The sequence below is a fragment of the Anabrus simplex genome, chromosome 1 (assembly GCF_040414725.1).
Source record: "Anabrus simplex isolate iqAnaSimp1 chromosome 1, ASM4041472v1, whole genome shotgun sequence".
NCBI classification, from domain to species: domain Eukaryota; kingdom Metazoa; phylum Arthropoda; class Insecta; order Orthoptera; family Tettigoniidae; genus Anabrus; species Anabrus simplex.
The window spans coordinates 1,227,162,836-1,227,181,578 of NC_090265.1; the positions used below are offsets into that span (position 1 = coordinate 1,227,162,836).

General features: G+C 40.0%; 1 protein-coding gene across 1 annotated transcript in view; it reads right to left on the reverse strand.

The window, feature by feature from the left end:
- LOC136877755 (very long chain fatty acid elongase AAEL008004) overlaps positions 1–18,743 on the reverse strand; it is an 86,448-nt gene that overhangs the window by 45,336 nt on the left and 22,369 nt on the right. The window contains exons 2-3 of the mRNA XM_067151964.2: positions 5,299–5,389; positions 4,381–4,571 (exon numbers count right to left, since the gene is read on the reverse strand). Coding sequence (XP_067008065.1) covers positions 4,381–4,571; positions 5,299–5,344 — 237 coding nt within the window. The 5' untranslated portion in view covers positions 5,345–5,389. The remainder of the gene's footprint in view (positions 1–4,380; positions 4,572–5,298; positions 5,390–18,743) is intronic.

An 18,743-nucleotide genomic window follows, 5' to 3' on the forward strand; every position in this document is an offset into this window, starting at 1 on the left:
CATTTCCCAATGATATAAACACCAGAGCACTGAACACAACATTGCTTGCTATTCCAAATAAGGGAACTGTCCAGACTGTCATATCGAAACCGACAATGAAATTTGGTAGACACGATGAGGAGTCCATAGGAAAGCAGTGTACAAAAATTCAGCTGCCATTTTTTTCTGTAAGATCCTGAAATCGATACGGAAGTATCTAATAGAATTGCACGCGTTAACGTATAGCTCGACGTGGACAGCCCTGGTGACCAGCTGAAGCGACCGGGTTGCATTGAGCTTTCTGCGCTAGTCAGATGACACATGTTCGTTTGAAATAGCAGGTTCTAGAGTATGCTTTACGTTATTTCCGTGAAAATGATTTTTACTTCTCCCGTGAAATAAATTCGGAAGAAAGAGAGATGGGTCGACATGTGATCGAACTAATGGAAAATCATCCCATGGGTGCCAGCATCGTCTCGAAGTCGTGTCTGGAGAGCAATAGTGACAGTGAAAATGATAGTGGAAGCAGCGATACCTCATCTGCATTATCTGAAAGAGAAAGCAGCACACCATTGCCAGGAACAAGATGTGTTACGGATCCGATTTTGAGCCCCGATTCTAATTCCCGTCAATCCAGTGAAGAGACACCGCAGTCACCTAGCAAATCTACTTGTTCAAGTTCTACCTGCAGTCCACAGAAGAAAGTGAGACAAACTGTAGATCTTGCGTACAAGAGAAAAGCTGAAATGTATGGTTAAATGATGGGGGTAAGAAGCGGCTTTCATTAACTACTGTTCGTAAAAGTTGTCGTAAGGTGATGTCACTACAGCAACTGTACAGGTGGAAGAACCAGTTAGAATCTACATCAGTAAGCCTCATTGAACACAGGAAACTGATGCATACACAATTATTTTCTCTTTACAGAAGCAGGAAGACTGAAGTGGAATGTATGCGATGAAGACCTGCGACTGTGGGCCTTGGAAATTTCAAGAAAGATTTCAATGGGACGAACTAATTTCAGCGCATGTGCTAGTTGGTTGAGTCGTGTTAAGTAAAAGTACAGAATAAAAAGTAGAACAATTACGAAATTCGTATCCCGTACGTATCTGCAAGAAGAAGGCGAAAGGATAAAGTCGCAAAGGAATGTGTAGAAGCGGCTACAGAGCGAAGTTTAGAATAAACCCCTTCTTCAATATACAATACTGATCAGAGTGGTTTCGTGCGGGAAATGAAAGCGAAAAGGACTCTATCGTTTGTTCGTGAGAAACATACAGAAACAGTTGCGCAATCAGTTAGTGCACTCACCCATTCTTACACAATTATGTCTAAAATTAGTGTGGCTGGTACTCTTTTCCAAAAAATTATTCATTGTACTACAGGGGGCAACTGGAACTTTCGGTCCGAGAGTTTCCAAAGAAATGTTTCATGCCAGAAAGATAATTGTAACAGCTACAAAATCAGGGAAAAATCTGGTGAAAGAAATTGAATTATTTTTTAAAGAATCCTTCTTCCCGTTTGTGGAAGAGAAGCGTTTGCTACTGCTTGATTCCTGGACTACTTATAATGATAAGAGCTGTATTTCAGACATTCCTCCAGGCAACAGTATAGAAATTCTCCAGATTCCTCCTGGCACTACAGGGAAAATACAGCCCTTAGATAAGTTTTTCTTCCAGCAGTGGGAGGCTTTGTATCGCCGCTTAACATACATTGTGCCGACTTGTGAAGACTTTCAGTTTGATGTTAATCAGAGAAACAGCATACTAAAAATGCAGTCCTTCATTCATTTTCAATTTTATTCCCAACGGTTCAAGGGCTCGGTTAAATATTCGTGGATCGCAACCAATTATACAACGGTGAGACCTCCTTAGTTCGAAGTGCCTGCGAAATATTGCCTTCAAACAAGTACAGGGAACTGTGAAGAACAGTGTGGCCTCAAAGTGCATATTCGTTGTGCATGGTGCCAAAAATATTAATCATGCGATTAACGCACCTCATTTATATTTCTCATTCGTCCCATAACAACAAAGTGACCTAGGCACGTGGCAGCCTGTCAGTTTGCTCTCTTTCTCTCTCTCTCCAGCACAACTGCAACTCCACTCCGCAATGCGCCGCGCGAGCCAGCAAGAAGCAAGGGTTGTCCAGTAACCTGCGTTCTCACACGGATTATGTATCAAAACTTCGAAACCTTCCTGTTCGAAATGGCAGCTAAATTTTTGTACATCGCTATTTTATCGATCCCCTCATGGTCTCTGGGAAATTTCATTGTCAATTTCGATATGACAGTATGGACAGTTCCCCTGTAAGCATAAATCGTCAACCTATAATAATTCCTTCACTGTTGTGGCCAGCCGTGAATGGAACTTCCTTCCGCAGGAGGTCAGAGGGATATCAAACCACGGAAGATTCAAAAGGGGGTGCTCAAAATATCTCCATGAGAGGAGCTCATAGTGCGACAGATTTTATTCTTCTTCTCCTGATATTTCTTCTTCTTGTTACATAAGACGAAGCACTGTAGAATGTTTTCGAATATAAATGGTTCCTTAAAAGAAGCACTGTTAGAGCAGCAGTAGTACTCATCTCTGGTCGCCTGTCTAGTAGTACTTATCCCTATCCCCATTTTGTAATATTTTTCACCCACAGTCATAACGTTAAAACTGAAACTTTCGTCATTAAGAGGAATTTCTGGATTTAGATATTAAATTGTAAATAATAGTTGATTTATCTATATTATTATTGTTTATTTATTTATTTATTTATTTAATCGAATAGTACTTTTACAGAGCACGTTAAATCAATACTTCAATTCTTGCTACGTTCCTTCTTCCTCTTTGCCCACATCTATTTAATTCTTTCTGATTTCTGTTCCAGGAGCTGTTCTATGTTATGTGGCTGATTTCTTTTTTTTTTTTTTTTCATCCCTGAAGATCAATTTTTGAATTTTGTGCCTAAATAACTATTATTAGCTAAAATTCGACTTGAGCAATGTCTGCCTTCAAAGAGCATTTTCATCACTGAATCACCTGAGCTTAATGCTGCCCTAATATTTACCACCTTTTCATCTTCATGTTTGGAAGAGGGCTTCGCACTCAAACTTATTCTCGAACCGATCATAAGAAGCGATTTTATCGTTGCACCTGTCCAATTATATTTTTGAGAATATGCATATTTGTCTTGAAGTACTCTTCAAAATATTGTAATAACTAATATTACTTATGTCATGCGTCTTTATTTTCTTGAGTAAGGTTGCTATTTTCTCTTCTTTCAAAATCCACCTCATTTAGAATCTATAGTACAAGGTGTGTTGTGATTTGTTCACGGAAAGAAAATGTCTGGATATGGAAATAGTTCAATGATCGGTGTAAAAATAGAGCCAACAGTTATTGTGTGTATCTGTAACTGTTTCTGAAAGGTGACCTGGATCACAAATAAGGCACTAAATCAGAGCAAATACGGTCATGTACAGTCACTCAAAAAAAAAAAAAAAGAATGAGCCCGTAGTATTCTTCGCAGGTGCAATTTCCCAATAAACAATTGTACCTATATATATAATATTTGTTGTGGGTATCCATAGGGTTTTTGTCTACATGTGAGGTGAATTATATTTTGATAATACAGTAACTGAAGGTAAGTCTGACGATAAATTGAATACGAGAAAGATAAAATACCATGTGATCATTATTATTTGAGATACTATACATCCAAAGTAGCCGTATAAGGTTTATGTCACGTCATAGTCCATTAGTTAGTTCATCCTTCCGATGTAAAGTAACTACAATAAGGGCAATAATCACTTCCATAGCAGGAATGAACGATGTTACCATCTGTAGTTTAGGAAAATTGTAAACAGTAGAGAAATTATCCCGTTCCATCAATAGAGATACCTTAGTATTTGTCACTAAAGTACTGTCCGACTCGTTGGCTGAATGGTCAGCGTACTGGCCTTCGGTTCAGAGGGTCCCTGGTTCGATTCCAGGCCGGGTCGGGGATTTTAACCTTCATTGGTTAATTCCAGTGGCCCGGGGGCTGGGTGTTTGTGCTGTCCCCAACATCCCTGCAACTCACACACCACACACAACACTAACCTCCACCACAATAACACGCAGTTACCTACCCACGGCAGATGCCGACCACCCTCATCGGAGGTCTGCCTTACAAGGGCTGCACTCGGCTAGACATAGCCACACGAAATTATTATGTACTAAAGTACTTTTTAAAATATTCATTAAATTTAATTGAAGAATGAACTTAAACTGTAATTACCTTATTGATATGAAATATCTAAAAATTATCAAATATATAGATTTTATTACTAAATGTGAAAAAACGTGAAACGAGGCATAATACAACTTTGTTATGGACAAGGTGCACTGTAGAATTTCCAAATAAAATCTTCAAACTCACCATTACGAACATCATAGCGTTAAACACAATTTGTATCAGATTGTACACCATAAGCACGTTCGTAAGCTTAAACGGTTTACGATCTTTCATAAACCGTGGTCCCAGCCAGAAGACAAACAGGATGTAGGATGTGAGTAGCAGGATCGGTAAACTTGGATCCCTATTTAGGAACCATTCTGCCACACGAGGATCTGAAAACAATAAAAATTCACGTGCTAAAATTGTTCTCATTTTCATAGTTAGTTTCTCTAACATCGCAACACAATCCTCTATTCTCCGTTCCTATTATATGTTATTTCACGTCGCATGGACACACACAGGTATTATGGTGACGGTAGGACAGGAAAGGACTGGGTATGGGAAGAGAAGAACCGTGACTTTAAATAAAACACAGCCCCATCATTTGCCTGGTGTGAAAGTTGGGAAATCATGGAATAACATGTTCAGGTACTATTTCAAATAAATTCATAACATGTGGACACTCACTGGTAATGCATGTGGCTTTAATGGATTGCGTATAGAGCTCAGTTATGCCCGATGGCAGTATAATGCAATATTCCTCCCTAAGAGAGGCACTAATCACTGAATATAGTCCGGCTCCATGGCTAAATGGTTAGCGTGCTGGCCTTTGGCCACAGGGGTCCCGGGTTCGATCCCCGGCAGGGTCGGGAATTTTAACCTTGATTGGTTAATTTCGCTGGCACGGGGGCTGGGTGTATGTGTCGTCTTCATCATCATTTCATCCTCATCATGACACGCAGGTCTCCTACGGGAGTCAAATCAAAAGACCTGCACCTGGCGAGCCGAACATGTCCTTGGACACTCCCGGCACTAAAAGCCATACGCCATTTCATTTCATTTTTCACTGAATAAAAATACATGGGGTGGGGTGCGTAATTTAGTTTCCATCCGACTTACCTCTGTTTTTCTTGAAAGACTGCTCTAGCTGCGCAATGAAACTCATGATGCTCTAAAACTTGTTGGTTTGCAGCACAGTCTATACTCCGGTCTGGAACAAATACCACTACGATTAAACATTTGAAACAGAACACGTCAAGTGGAGGTAACAATGAAACTTTAAATTGTCCTACGTTGAAATTTTTGGAACTTCATGCATTTTAACACATCTGAAACCTAGGTGATGAGAGTCATAGTGACGTCAAACTTTACAGATCAATTGTGGTTGTAGCACTCCATAGAGTAGAAAAAAGGTGTTTGCGGTAGAAAAAGGAGAGTGAGGAAAACGTCCCCATATCCTTTACCGAAAAATGATCAAACATAACATCATAGCTGCATTCAAATATGTGATTTCAACGGTGGATGAGTAGTAGAGTGACCAGCTTATAATCAATAGTTCGATCCCGGCCGATATAATCAATATTTCAAAGGACAGAAGAACAGGTCGTTTGTACTCCATGTAATAATAATTGGCATATTAAGGACCTCTGGTGACGCACTCTAGGTCCATACAATAAAACCGACTCAGTCTTAGAAACTATCCTAAATGGCAGCGCAAATTGTACGTTGCAATTGGTACGCAAGCTGACTAAATGACACAGTTTCAGAAAGACTGAAATCTGATACACTAGCTGATACTATAAGAATTACAATTATTTCGTCCACATTTATAAATAAATTTAAAGTCATTCCATGTTAAAACAAAGAGTACTGCCCAGTATTAACTAATTTAATTTGAGTTATATATAATATTGAAACAATGAGCAGTAGGGTGTCCAGTTGATGATCACTACTTCCATCCTAGCCGATAAAGTCAGTATTTAAAAGAACAGGTCGTTTGTACTACATGTATTAATAGTAATAATAGAATGCTGTACAATATTAATGATTTAAATTTGAGTTTTACATAACATTGAAACAATACTTTTTCCATAGTTATTATGACTCTGGTGAATATTAAATTGAAAGGGAAAATGGTAGATCTGTCAAATTAATTAAATTAAATTTCTTAATAACTGGTTAAGCGGAAAAGTGTCAGTTTCCCTGTTGCTAAGTGTCTCAGAGTTATAAACTTTGGTACAGAATTTCAATTTATGTTTTAGAGCGATCCTGAATATGAGCCATTCTTCCCTATGTTACCATTTCTCAAATATTTGTAAATACAGGTACATGCAGGGTGGTCAAAAATGAAATAGAATGGAATGGTATTGGCGGATAGTATAAAAACTGGACTTGTAGAAAAATGTATATGTTTTACATTGATGAACTTGTTTTGTCAAGTATATTAATATATTTTGATATTAAAGAATTTTTATATTTTCTTCTACTTGATGAGAGCCCATTTTCAAATAATTTATTTTCACCTTTGAATTATTGAGGGGCTACCTAGCATAGGCGGCAAAGTCATGCTTAGTTCACCCGAAAGGACGTAGATTCGATTCCCCGTCACAAACTCGAAAACTTAAGAAATTAATTTCCAATTCTGGAGTGGGCATTTGGCCTTAAAATTAACTTAGCCTACTTCAGAAATGAGTACCAGGCTAATTCATGGGGCAAATGTGGGCGGGAATAGAGGTAACCGCTCTATGCCGAGCTTAAGAAAAGGAAAGGCGTTTCCTTTCACTCCTCCAAGAGCCTTCCTGGCCTGTACGAAGATTGCTTTGCTTCTTTTCTGACTTATTGATTTAACACAAATGACGGAAGTATATATCAGTATAGTGCATGTGTTTTCGAAATTTAAACAAAAGTTTTAATTGAATAAATTTACAGTACAAGCAAAAAACGATGGAGATTTTTAAAAAAGCGAAAGAAAAAAAAAAAGGAATTCTCTTTTCGATTGATATACAGGACGTTGTTGGTTGAAGTAGGTTTGTACATACATAGACATGTGTACATTGTAGACTGTTATATATTTCAGCATTTTGTCAGCAAACCTCTGTAAATTACTTATCCTCCTCCACTGGCTCTGTGGCCTCGTTTAGTTCCACACTTCTAATCAATGACGCTTTGGCCTACCTCTGCGTCACTTACCCTCTCTGACTGAGTCCATTATAGAAATATTTTACCGGGCGAGTTGGCCGTGCGGTTAGGGGCGCGCAGCTGTTAGCTTGCATCCGAAAAATAGTGGGTTCGAGCCCCACTATTGACAGCCCTGAAGATGGTTTTCCGTGTTTTCCCACTTTCGCACAAGGAAAATGCTAAGGCTGTACCTTAATCAAGGCCATGGCCGCTTCCTTCCCTCTCCTAAGCCTTACCTGTCCCATCCTCGCCATAAGACCTGTGTCGGTGCGACATAAAACAAATTCAAAAAAAAAAAAGTTATAAGCGTTGGTTGAAGGGAATTGAAATTATTGCTAGGCTAAATTGATGAAGTTTTGCATGGTACCAAAATGCACATGAGTTGTCAGGACTGAATTTTTAATTATTCGTAAAGTATATTATTGAGAGGTACAATGAATGGAATAGAGATGTCTGCTAACGTTTTGTATATACAGCGATAACGCTGACCCTAATTTGAGCAATGGTTTGTCTTTTGCAAGGTGCTACAGATGCATGCCTCAATCAAGGTTTATTCATACACTTTTGAAAGTCATATATTCTGAAATGTCTCCTACTGTGTTTACCGCGTTATAAACGTCAATCATTCAGGCTTGGTAGTGTAAGGAAGTTCAAGGTCTATTCACTAAATTACTGTCGTCTTGTCAAGCCTCTATCATTTATGATATATTGAACTGTGTGATTTGTACGGCTTTAATGGAAGAGAAACCGCAGGTCTGCTGTGCGATATTCTTGGCAGGTGAAGGAAATATTCGAAAAGTACTAAAGTAACGTGTAGATTACCCAGAAGTTTCAAACAGCTCATTCACATGACGCGCACTATTAAAATATGCTGCCTAATATGGTTATTTGTTGTTTCTTGACTTAGCAACTGCAGACAACTCGCCTTGCAAAAAACAAACCTGTCTGTCTACTGGCCATGAAGGCTCTTGCAGGAGCGGGAGGTAAGGCTTCGACTATTCACAACCTTGGCGCTAAGTGGGTTTTACCATGTCAACATGTTTTGGAGCACCAAGAATAACTTGACCACATTATTTTAAGGGAGGTAAAGTATAACATACGTTGGTTCATTGTTTTATGACTCTTTGTGTGTTGAAAATGTTTGAACTAGCAAAACATAATTATTTTGTTCAGTACAAGTGGCGCATGGAGTGATCGGGATTTGAACCACAGAACCAAGCGATGAGAGGCCAGCGCACCGCCGCTTGAGCCACGGAAGCTCTTCACAGGGATTAGATTTCTATTTCAAAAATACAAAAAAGCAACCGTCAGAATTCGAACCTCAGCTACCTTGGTCAAAGATCTGTTCAAGATTCTGTATATTTGACATGAATTTTAAGCAATGATTTCTTAAACTCCTATATGCATGTAAATTACAGAATTTTTCTAATAATATTTTCATTAAGGAGGGTCTTCAGTCTTGAAACCAAGGCCAAAATCCAAAACGAAGCAGGTGACGCAGCGACCCCAGAAATACTTGGAATAAGTTGAAGAAAATATTGTCATATGGGGACATAGCTACGGCATTCGCGAAACCTTGAGACATTACTTGCTTCTTGAATTTGTGACGACTGCCACATATACACACATAATTCCCTGCAGTTGAGATTAGCGTGAGTAAGGACATTCCGCTGTAAAACTAGGCCACCTGCGACCCCACCATATGTGAGGGAGAAAAGCGATACAAGAATAAACATATATTATTCAACCGCTAATTACCTGAGTTTACATTTCGTGTCTGAGTATAAAATGATAGGAAATGTTCATATCTATGAGAAATACTCTGCCGGGCTGAGTGGCTCAGACGGTTGAGGCGCTGGCCTTCTGACCCCAACTTGGCAGGTTCGATCCAGGCTCAGTCCGGTGGTATTTGAAGGTGCTCAAATACGACATGATCGTGTCGGTAGATTTACTGGCACGTAAAAAAACTCCTGCGGGACTAAATTCCGGCACCTCGACGTCTCCGACAACCGTAAAAGTAGTTTTTTGATATTTTGCTTTACGTCGCACCGGCACATTGCATTTATTGATAATGATGATTAACATGCCACTGAGGCTGAAAAGACCCTTTATGTAGCGTCTCCTTATAACACAATACAGGTTTATGAATATACTAACTACATTTTATAATATTAAAATATTAAATTAAACATAAAAATTAAAATACAGATACCAATTCCAATAAAATTAAAACATAAATTATATAAGAATTAATAAAGTATATCATTCAACTTATTTAATATTTTAGACTACAAGAACCTAAAGAATATAAAAAACAGAAACTATTTTCTTAGAAATATACATATTTCTGATTGCGAGACACAAGAATGCCTGATCTCAGCCCCTTGCGTACTCCTCCAGGAAGACAGATGTTAAGGACTGCTTTAGTTGGGTATAGTTCCTGTTATTTTCAAAATGGTGAAGATTAAAGACAATGAAGATACGATAGGTCTTATGGCGACGATGGGACGGGAAAGGCGTAGGAATGGGAAGGAAGCGGCCGTGGCCTTAATTAAGGTACAGCACCAGCATTTGCCTGGTGTGAAAATGGAAAACGACGAAAAAACCAACTACAGGGCTGCCGACAGTGGGGTTCGAACCCACTATCTCCCGGATGCGAGCTCACAGCTGCGTGCTCCTAACCGCACGGCCAACTCGCCCGGTGTAAAAGTAGTTAGTGACGTAAAGCAAATAACATTATTGTTAAAAAATACTCTGAAACCCTCAAAAGGTTGTGAGTTCATTGAGAACAGTCAATGGTTTGACTGTGATTTGAGGAATTTGAGGATGACCGCATAAATGGATGAAATGTATCGTTCCGTGTTTTATAATCATATTTATTTCAGCTCTTATATTTTGACATCTTTGTTTGTTTTATAATATTTGTTCGATTGACTGTAACGATTGTGCACATTTTAGTTCTTTAACAAATCGACACCGACATATGTGACTTGTAATTAATCAGGGATAGAAGTCATAACAATCTCCTCAACGGGCAGACCATGATCCAGAATATGCGTTTCATTCTGGTTGTGTAATCTAGGATAGTAGTGTAGACGTGATGTCCAACCTAAAGTAAACTTGTTGGTATTTATACACATTGCCAACAGGAGTTATGATATAACAAATATTATTGTTTTTAGTTCGAGAGAGAGAGACTTATTATAGCGTACACCTAAGGCTCCTCTCAAAAGTTACCGTACTGATTTTGACACACGATGTGAAAGTATGCATGGAATTTCCTGGTAATATTAGTGAATAACTGTCAATCGTCCAACACTACAGCTGGTGTCTATTTCACAGACAATCCATTATACCTCCCATTCATTCAGTTAACTGGTTAGTAGACTATCTCTAGGCAGGTTCCTCCAACCTTGCGTAACTTGACCTCATTTACTATAAGTGAGAAGTGCAGCTTATCTTATCCATGGACGTTAGAAATTTTCATGGAAAATAAAGAGTCCGTTTCCAACTTGTGAACGTACTATAAATTATACACGAACAAAAAATAAAGGAAAGGAAAATGCACTGACACTGTACGATAACGACTTCGCCATTGATTTGACTGATGAACAATTTACCTCTTCTGAGAGCTTCCGACCAATTTTGATCGGCCATCTTCAGCAGCTGGCTCCTAGGGGAAGAACACTTATTGTCCATTACCAACCCTACGATTAGAAAGCCTTTTTCATATGATTCGGTTGGAAAAGGCATGTACTGTATTTAACTTGCACCTATTTAGCGAAAGTGTTGTGGTGCCTATTCCGTTTTATTTATTTATTTATTTATTTATTTATTTATTTATTTATTTATTTCCAACATCGTAGCGAAGTTAGAGCTCTCGGTCCTCTCCTTTCATCATCATCATCATCATCTGTTTACCCTCCAGGTTCGGTTTTTCCCTCGGACTTAGCGAGGGATCCCACCTCTACCGCCGGTCCTCTCCTTTACTTAACCAAATTTTTAAAATAAACATGGTGATACTTGAGATAGTGATAATGCTGATAGTAGAGGAGAAGTTTTCTCATTCAAACTGCAGTAAAAAACGAGAAATATAGTAACTTATAGACTAGTAACTCTGTACGTAATTATGTTTCTGAGGGCAATAATGGTGACCCCCGACCATAGTAAAACCAAGTAACTCATAGTATAACATGCACCGTTCGCAGCAGACTGATGGTGTACATGACTTACTGCGCTGTATTACAATTGCATCACTTAATTATTATTCTTAAGTACTACATCATTCATTTCCACATTAACCCGTGCATTTATATAAGCTGGTTAAGCAATTACTATGTTTCAAGAAAAGACTCAAATATCCTCTAAAAGGTTTGTAAATTTATGTGTGACTGTGGCAACTTCATAATGTAAAGCTATTAGTAACTTACGTCTCTGCATCGCTCCATCTACTGTAAGACTTAGCATCCTATAAGAATGCGTAGTTTCTGCTCTCTATGCACAGCAGGAAGAAAGCGCTGGAAGAAATTTAAGATAATAGAAAGCAGATATCCCTCGATTTCTGCTCGACGGAGGCCATGATAAACAGGTCATCCTCCACTACAAACCAGAATCTCCGAAACTTTGTAATCCCGCTGGTGGTGCACGAGTATTTCCATCAATTCTGGAAGTCGAAGTCCTTCCATGAACCGTATGGATACTGTCTGTGAACTATGTGCCAAATTTCACGTGATTAAATGAGCATAACGTGAAGAATCAGTGATAATCTTCTGCACGAATTGAAATGAACTGTTAATCGTTTGCACAGTTTCTATTAGAGATATTTATTTTTACACCAGTGATATGCTTAGGATTACTCGACCTCGTGTTGCTGGATTAATGCCTCCACTACGGATCTAAAAGTAACAGATTCTATTTCCTATTCATCATACTATTTTTATCCTGGTTCGACGGTTTTAGTACGGTTTATTCAGTCTCCTGAGTACGATTGATACGTATGTCATCGAAGTCCAGAGGGTAGTACAGTACTGCAAGATTGTTACGGGTTCTATTTCAGAATCTGACACGAAGTTAATATAATTTGAGAGTCTGAACCTGGGTGTACTCAGTCTCGTGAGAAAGAAAACCCGAGGAATCAGTCCTTTGCCCAAACTGAAGTGAAGTGAATCAGGTTCGAACCTCACTCTCAGCCGTCTTATAAATGGCCTTGCTTAGTTTCAAGCATCGACTCCTGGTGAATGTAGGGACGGTAAGCTATCAAAATTGGATGTCGCAGCACTTTCCAACCCAATATAAGCCTTATATAACTACAAATTCTCACACAACTATATGGATACTAAGTCCACACAAATATACAGATGTTACACTAAGTGGCTGTTGACGACAATTTATTAAACTTGTTACTAGAAGCAGTAACAATAACTGACATTGGTAAGATGTCTAATGTAACAACCAACAAGTCCGGTTTTAAACACCAAAGAGGGCAATGGTTAGACTAGAAAACGTCATGGTAAGAAGTCGGACGGAGATTCTCAGCCACTAGAGATCCTTCTTGGGAACAAAAAGTGAACCGCTTCAAACCGTCTCCACCTGAAGGTGCTCAAATACATCAGCGTCGTCCTGGTGGTAGACTAACTAGCGTCAAAATTACTGATAAGGAGAGTTAGGCTACCGTAAGTGACAACATTAGATTACTGTTTGTGACAAAATCTGTGATTGTGGCTGGTTAAATTATGGTTTACCGGAAATCACTGTTAGTGACAGGGTTAGGTTAGATTTCGGTCCGGAGCAACCTATGGCTAGCGCTAATTTTGGCAGCTCTGCCATAGAATGCCTAGGCAGAGGGGAGTCAGCGCGTTTCGTCTTTGTTGTTCCTGGTCCAGTTACAGACGTCTATGTGTACTCCCTCATATACAGAACTAGACTCCATTTATGGATAAATTATTTGTGAAGACCTTCATTCTGAGTGAAATTCTCGAACCAATAAGCGCTGATATTTCTTGCTTTTTTTTTGTTTGCTTTACGTCGCACCGACACAGTAGGTCTAATGACGACGATGGAATAGGAAAGGATGAGTAATGGGAAGCTAGCGGCCGTGGCCTTAATTAAGGTACAGCCCCGGCATTTGCCTGGTGTGAAAATGGGAAACCACGGAAAACCATCTTCAGTGCTGCCGACAGTGGGTTTCGAACTCACTATCTCCCGGATGCAAGCTCACAGATGCACGCCCCTAACCGCACCACAACTCGCCCGGTAGCTGAAATTTGAACAGTTTGCTTAGCTTAGTAATGACGTCGACATGTTCTTATTTATAGTTACTGTGTTCCGCTAACACATACAACAGAATTATATACACGGATAGTCACCTAATAGCGCGTGGGGCCTCCTCTGGCCCTGCGAACTGCAGTGAGACGCCGTGGAAGTGAGTCGACAAGTCCCTGGTAGTCCTCTGGACGCAGCTGATACCAAATCGTTTGCAAGCGGCCGCCAATGCTGGTCTGTTCGTGGGTGCAGGATCCATACCACGGAGCCTGCGTTCCAGCACATCCCAGATATGCACGATAGAGTTCATATTGGGGCTCCTGGGTGGCCACGGCAGTCGTTGGGCCTACGCTGCAAGTTCCTGAAACCATTCCTGGGCGACGTGGGAGCGATGTGGCGGCGCGTTATCATCTTGAAACACCGCCGAATCGTCTGGGCGCTGGAAGGCCAAAAATGGGTGGAGATGGTCTCCGAGCAGCTCAACATACCGCGTACCATTCAAAGTCTCTTCCAGAACAACTAGGAGGCCCATTCCATACTAGAAAAATGCACCCCAGACCATTACAGAGACACCAGCGCCCTGGACCACATCTTCGAGGCAGACGGGATCCATCGCTTCATGTGGTCTGCGCCATACACGGTGCCTCCCATAGGCATGGTGCAGTTGAAATCGTGATTCGTCCGACCATATTACGTTACGCCATTGTTCCAGTGTCCACCCCTGGCGACTGGCGACAAATGCACGTCGTTGTGCCCGATGACGTTGGGTTAACAGTGGCACCCGTGTGCGGCGCCGGTTCCCATACCCCATAGAACCCATGTTCCTACGGATTGTCCACTGGGAGACGTGTCTAGCACGGCCTATGTTCAATTGAGCCGTGAATTGTTGCACAGTTGCCCGTCTGTCACTATTGACAATCCGTCTCAGATGTCGCCGGTCACGGTCATCGAGGGTGGCTGGACGGCCGGTCGTTCGTCTATTGTGGACGGTAACACCCTCATTCAACCATTTACGGTACACCCTGGACACGGTTGATCGCGTGAGGGCGAATTCCCGCACCACTTCCAAAATCGCACTTCCCATCCGTCAGGCACCGACCACCATACCCCGTTCGAAAGGTGTCAGCTCACGACGACGTTCCATGTTAGACCTGTCACATGCACAGCCACTGCTCACAAGATCTTCTATACAACTGCCGCTGGCACAGGGGGCGTGTGGTGCGCAGACAACACACCTCCGCATCAGTGCTCCGCTATCCCATAACATTTGCTCAGTCAGTGTGTATTCGTGTTCCGAGAAGTACGTCAATGTTCTGTGCCTTATGTATCATATTCCATCCATGTAATTATAATTCCATAGCTACCTAACGCACCTGCGAAGCAAAACATTTTAAATATGCGCACATACATATTACTGCATATCTATGTGGAATATCTAAAAATATATCATTCACAAAATAATGTATATATTTTCCTTATAAATAAACATTGAATTAAACAACGCTAGCATTGCTTAAACCACGTAGCATTATCTAAATCTACCATATTAAGCATTCTATTCATTTGACCGTCCAGGTAAAGTACTTTTCTCCATTTAATACCTTCAAAGATCTTGGCCTACGAGAAGACATTATTATTGCCATAGTAAGGTATGATATGGAAATGAGTCAGGAAGAAAATAACAATAGTTTTGTTAGTTCTTAATTCTCGTCGGGATTAAATGAGCGGCTTACTGCTAAACAGCCAAACTAAATCATTGTAAGCGTTGATGATAATTTGCTCATTTGGGGAAATTTATTCTGAGACAAAATATTTCTTTATACCGATACCTCAAAATATTGTAATTATATGAATATATTTGCCTACAAAACCAACCAAACCCCACGGCATTTAACGCCCTAGAAAGGGCCTTGGCCTGCTCAGCGACCGCTGCTCAGCCCGAAGGCCTGCAGATTACGAGGGGTCGTGTGGTCAGCACGACGCATCCTCTCGGCTGTTATTCTGGGCTTTCGAGACCGGGGCCGCTATCTCACCGTCAGATAGCTCCTCAATTCTAATCACGTAGGCTGAGTGGACCTCGAACCAGCCCTCAGGTCGAGAGAAAAATCTCTGACCTGGCCGGGAATCGAACCCGGGGCTTCCGAGCGAGAGGCAGGCACGCTACCCCTACATATTTTGCAAATTTATGCTCATCATTTTATATAATTTGCAAATATTCCATTGGTTTCGACTGTCAAGAATTTTATATGCGGCTCTTTCAAAATAATGAATTTACGATCAAACACTGTAATGTCCAGTATTTCCAATATTAGCTTTACTGTTTTATGTTACTTTGTCTAATAGAGAGTTTAACTTGTGGGTTAAAAGGTTATGCTGAGATTGCATTACGCTTTAGGGTGCTTTTAAGTGAGTTCTTGCCATATCTAAACAAAGGTATGTTTTAAAATCGAATTTAAAATCTAATAATATATCAATAATTTGAGAAGTGTATACGATCAATATATATTATATATCTGTACTGTTGTAAGATAACAGTTAACATATAACTTCTATACGTATTTCGTCGGCTCTGAAGTCACTTCATTAATATACATGTGAAAATAATACCATTTATGCCGAACGAGTTATTCAGTGCATACAAGTCTTGTACCTGTGATTGTGCATTCGGGGGATGATTTTAAGTCCCACCGTCAGCAGTCTTGAAGATGATTTTCCGTAGTTTTCTATTTTCACACTGTTCATATATCGAGACTGCACCTTAAATGAGGCCTATACCAGTGTCACCGAAGAATCTGTAGGGTTAATATAAAGTTGAACCAGTGGCAAAAAATATATATAGGCCCTAATGCAATTTATGTCTAAATCACTGGCTCTCTGATAGGAGACTTAAAACTAGATGAAATATTATGAAGAACAACATTAATCTGCTCTAACATCAATATTAAAGGTGTAACGATTTAACTGACATCCCATGTGTGAATATTCATTTATTCCTATTCACCTCCAGAAAATCGTAGGCGATGTGGTACAAAAAGAAATGAAAATTAAAGACGAATCAACTAAAAATTCAACTAACAACTAACAAAAAGATTATTTGTTTTTTTCCTAACTCATTTTCATAACATCCCTTACTATGGCAATAATAATGCCTTCTCGTAGGCCAAGAAGGGGCTGCCTGGCCGAGGCGGTAAAGGCGTGCTTGGTTAGCTCGGAAGGGCGTGGGTTCGAATCCCCGTCAGGAGTCGTAAAATTTAAGAACCGAGATTTCCACTTCCGAATGTACATATGGCCTGAGGTTTACTCAGCCTACAAAAAAAAAAAAAAAAAAAAGTACAAGAGTAAAGGCGGCCGGGCGTAGAGCTAACCACTCTACCCCATCACGTGCCGCGGTTAACAATGGTGGAAGCCTTTACCTTCCACTCCTCCAAGGGCCTTCATGATCTGTACCGTAGTGACTTTGTCTTTGTCGTAGGCCAAGAGCTTTAAAGATCACTTGAAGTTACTTCAGGTATACCTAGGCCAGCACTAATATCGTACTGAGACGAGCACTTTTAATATTCAGTCACGTTTACTTACCTCGGTACTGGATGTAACGACTCGGGGAGGTCCTCGCGAGCTCACTGCCATGTGCTCAAGTACACAACTGCCAGACAAGGCGGTGAGAGCGGAACTCTATAATGTCGACACTGGCCCTGTGGGACGTGTCGTGCCATATATAAACTCTTCTTAATGACCCTACGTACACTGTATGCTTCAGTTCGATTGCCCTGCCCGAGGGGATTTATGGCAGGTGCTCAGTTTGCGTAACGTGAAATTGACTGAAGAATATTTCTTAACTAGTCAGTCTTTAAGATGTACACGTGAGTGGAGCTCCGAGGGAGACAATCCGTAGAGGGGCGTGCAGTACAATAGGGAACATGCATGATCCGGGGTTTTAATTAAAAATATGCTAATCTGATTCAAATTTCATGCAGAATTCAAAAATGTGGTCAGAATGTACAAATAATAACTCAAAACGTGATACAAATCTACGAAAATGTCACATCACGTAAGTACGCGATCTCATTGGTCTGACGTCATCGTACAGGTTGACTGAATTAGCAGACGAAATAACACATAGTGTGCTGTGAGAAGCAGGATACACTTCGCGTATTTCTACTTTATGTTAGTGTCTAGTATGGTTAAATTCGAGGTCTATACATTGGATAATAATCTGAGTGGTATATTTTAGACTTAAAATGAATCCTGCGCAGACAGTGAGGCAGAAAACTTATAACTGGTGTAGAGTTCCGATGTGCAATAGCACATCGCATACCATACCAAACAAATTGTTTATAAATGTTCCAAAGACGCTAAAACTAGGGAGAAATGGATTTTGGCGAGCCGAAGAAATGCTGGTGATATATCGGAAAAGTCTACAGTTTATTTTTTGAAGATTTTAACGTAAGATGAATTTGTTTGAATTTTCAAATCACTTTTCCATGTCAGCTGTTCTAGTGGTAAAACTTTAAATTTTAATGTATGATGCTTTATTTAAATGCTTCAATTACATCTTGGAATATGAAAGTAATAAACAGTGCATTAAATAATGCTGATTATTAAAGTATTCTCCAAACCTAACCTATGTTTTGGGTGATCCATGTCAAGATAATAAATCAAAGGGGTTATGAACCATTTTGACAGCTCTGATTCTACCAATATATCTTGGCATGGGACAGTTATTATGTCTTTATTGAAGAGCTTCATTGGTAAAGAAATTTAGGCTATATCTAAATACTCTATAATGTAACAAAGAATAGGCGTGTACATCATGAAAGGAAACAACGTGAATTTAGCAAATGTATAACTCTACACAAAACCAGTGCTTGTCTGTTGGGGTCTTATAAGATAACAATGCTCAATTATAATAATTATCATAATATTAATGAAATAAATAACATAATTGCACACAGGTGAAAATAGTGATGTAGGTGTTTAAAATATTATCCAGCTTAGCCTAAGTTTTAGGTTATACAAGCCAAATCAATAAACCGAAGGGTAAAAATACCGCGCGAGTTGGCCGTGCGGTTAGGAGCGCGCAGCTGTGAGCTCGCATCCGGGAGATAGTGGGTTTTGAACCCCACAGC